Below are 2,936 nucleotides of genomic sequence, written 5' to 3'. Positions count from 1 at the left end.
CAGGAAGTACAGAAGGAAAAAGCCTACTATTGTCATGGTTTGTGCAAACTCCGCAAACTTTTCACAGCCAGAAACGCAATAAGGGCATCATATTGCTATCTACTTTAAGAACTTGAAATTATTTTGACTTTTTTTTTTGTGAGCAGTCTCTTTTTTATAAAGAGACACCTGTTTATATGCATTGTGGTGTAAATCACTTATGCTGCTATGTCACTTGAATCTGAAATTCACACTTACGTATCAATACACTGATGCAGTATAACTGACCCAGGAAAAATACACATAGCATGGATTCTGACCAGTTTCTACAGAGGGCATCTACCCTAGGGACTTCTGAGCCCTATATGCAATAAATACTATATAAAGCTGACATCGCAGTCTTAAGCAGGACTCAAATACTGCAGGGGGCTTGTAAAGTCCTTTTGTTCTAGAGAGATTTTTAGCTAGGGGCTAACATCAGAATATCAACCAGGTCAGCAAGTACCAATCAACAATTTCAAAACACAAGTGACATCTCAGAAATACTGTATGCTAAACCAAGCTGAATACGCTTCATTACAGATATCAATCTGAAGCTATTTTCACAACGGACAAAAGTTCACAGCAGAGATGAAGAGGTTATCTGCTCCAAGAATAAGTAGTTCAGTAAAACTTATCATCATACCACTTCTGGATCCAAAGAAAATTAGCAATCAGTTTAAAACATTTAAATATCACCCAGCTGATACTTCATTCCATTCATCAGACGAGGGTTTGGGGTTCTTTTTTTGTGTCCTGCTTCAGTTTCCTTTTCCGCGATGTCTTCTTACATGATAAGTTGAAACACAAGAATAAAATGAGAAATCTGGGGTCCGTGATTTTAGTATTTAAATTAAACGTACCTGCCTTCAGGCCTTTTATCAAAGGAACTGGATGCAAGTTTAACAACAAGCATTGGAGATCTCAGAAAGAGAGATCCGGGGGTACAGACTTGGCACAAAACACAGAGGGGGGTTTCTCAATCAGAACAACAGAAATGAAAATTACAATTAATCAGATGCGTTTGCTAAAACATCAGGATAATGCCTGCAGACAAACGTAAAATGCCACAGGGCAGCCTTCTACAGCTGTGTTCAGGGAAAATAAATTCTAGTCACAGAAATAAACAAATGCCCCTAAAATAAGGAAATGTCATAATGGAAAAGCCTCCACAAGTTTGTCAGTGACTCAATTTCACAGGCTGCCAGCAATTCCTGTGTCAAATGTAAGGCCTCAGTCCCTCAGGTAATACATTTAGATAACCATCTATCAAAATATTATTATGATAAGATTTTCAAATTTACTTTTAGAATTGGTTTACTTTTATTTCCACAAGCCGTACCAGTCACACACACAAGCACACAAACACACAGTTATTGACTCACACCTCTTCCTGTAGTGACTCGACACCCGATTGAGTTGGTCTGTTAGATTTCCAAAGCAGTCTCTATGGATTAATCACAACTACCATCTTTCCAACCATCTCGCCAGCGCTCATCCACACGAGAGCAGTCAAATTCAGATTTCCCCAGTTTCCTGTTCACTTCGTTATGAAGAAGACACAACCACTGGGAGAAGTTACTTCTGTTGCTGGTATCAGGTTGATTCCCACGTAACCTGCAAAGAGGGAAGAGGAAACAAATGTTACTTCTTTTCAGTCACTAACTTCAATACCCAAAGCAGGCACAATACACACTGCCAGCCACACTTGTCTTTTCTGCTATTGCAAGATGAGTCCCAAAGAGAACTCAGAAGAGAGCACACAGAGATGAGTAATTATCAGAGGCCAAAGCTCCACTATAAAATGCTGATGGCTGCTACTGGCTTTGTTTCATTCACTGCCTAGTCTTGGCAACTCGAAAAGATGCAGAAGGCAAACAGCTCATCTATGATAAAAAAAGCAAGAAGTACTTGAGTTCATCAAAACACCAAATTAAAAAAAAACAACAAAAAAACAATCAAAACTGAGCAGCTTTTTTGCCATGTGATGCCTGCTAAGTCAACAATTTGGTTTCAAATGTTTTTTTTGTGTGTTTATCATCCAGAAAAGAGGAGCTGAAACATTTGAGAAACAAGTTGATAGCAACAGGAGTAGAAAACTTTATTAAATATCACAGCCCGTTTTGGTCTTCACCTCCACTGCTGATGTTGCCAATAAAGGGGATTTTCTGGGCTAGAAGAACACTTGTCTCCTCAAAGGCAAATTATTTCGACTCCCAGTCTAATTCTGCACCTGTGCGCAAGTCCAGTTTGAAGCAGAAAATCCCAAAATCGCCTCAGGGAAGCCTTGGAGGCAGCATACAACCTAACAGCATGAGAAAAGGTATTTGTTTTTGGAGTAAGTGTATCTCTGATTTATGCAATAATGGAAGAAACCAGTTCAGGTAGCTACAAACCCCAAATGCAGGAAGAGCTGCTGATATGCAAATAGCCGCTGCAGCCCAGCATTTCAGGCTACCCACTTCCCCCGCCAAAAAAAAAAAAACTGAGGAAGCAACTCACCTTTCCCTCAGATCCTCAGCACAGTGCTCGCAGGGGTAAAACTTAGAGAAGAGATTGATGAACTCCCTCATCTCCTTCTGCTGGGCACCGGTGGGGTGGTCAGGGTAGTATGCCGCCATGGTGTGCAGGAACGCCCAGGTGTTGCGGCCCAGCTGCTCGCTGTCGAGGGGACAGTCCGGCGGTGGCTCTTTCTCCTCTGTCACTGTTGTGTCCTGGAGCAGGAGAGAGGGTTGTGAGGGGATGCTGGCACTCGGGGGGGAAACAGCCCCTTGGCGCTTCGGTGTAAGGATGAGATGGGGCAGGGGAACAGGCCCTTCACACCCTCAGGGGGGGACAACGGCAAAGCCCCCTTTCACACCCGGCGGGGAGAAGATGGAGGCCCCCTTCACACTCCCACAGAGGTGAAACCCTGCCCC

General features: G+C 42.7%; 1 protein-coding gene across 1 annotated transcript; it reads right to left on the bottom strand.

The window, feature by feature from the left end:
* Window positions 1-1,472: 1,472 nt before the first annotated feature.
* Window positions 1,473-2,732, bottom strand: GFER (growth factor, augmenter of liver regeneration; the record flags this gene model as incomplete). The annotated part of the gene is made up of 2 exons (XM_009706184.1): window positions 1,473-1,635; window positions 2,521-2,732. Coding segments are annotated over 2 exons (375 nt in total), but the record flags the coding sequence as incomplete, so codon positions are not given.
* Between the last annotated feature and the right edge of the window lie 204 nt (window positions 2,733-2,936).

Source organism: Cariama cristata, unplaced genomic scaffold (assembly GCF_000690535.1).
Source record: "Cariama cristata isolate BGI_N322 unplaced genomic scaffold, ASM69053v1 scaffold23838, whole genome shotgun sequence".
Lineage (NCBI taxonomy): Eukaryota > Metazoa > Chordata > Aves > Cariamiformes > Cariamidae > Cariama > Cariama cristata.
This window is presented reverse-complemented; position numbering and strand designations above follow the sequence as displayed.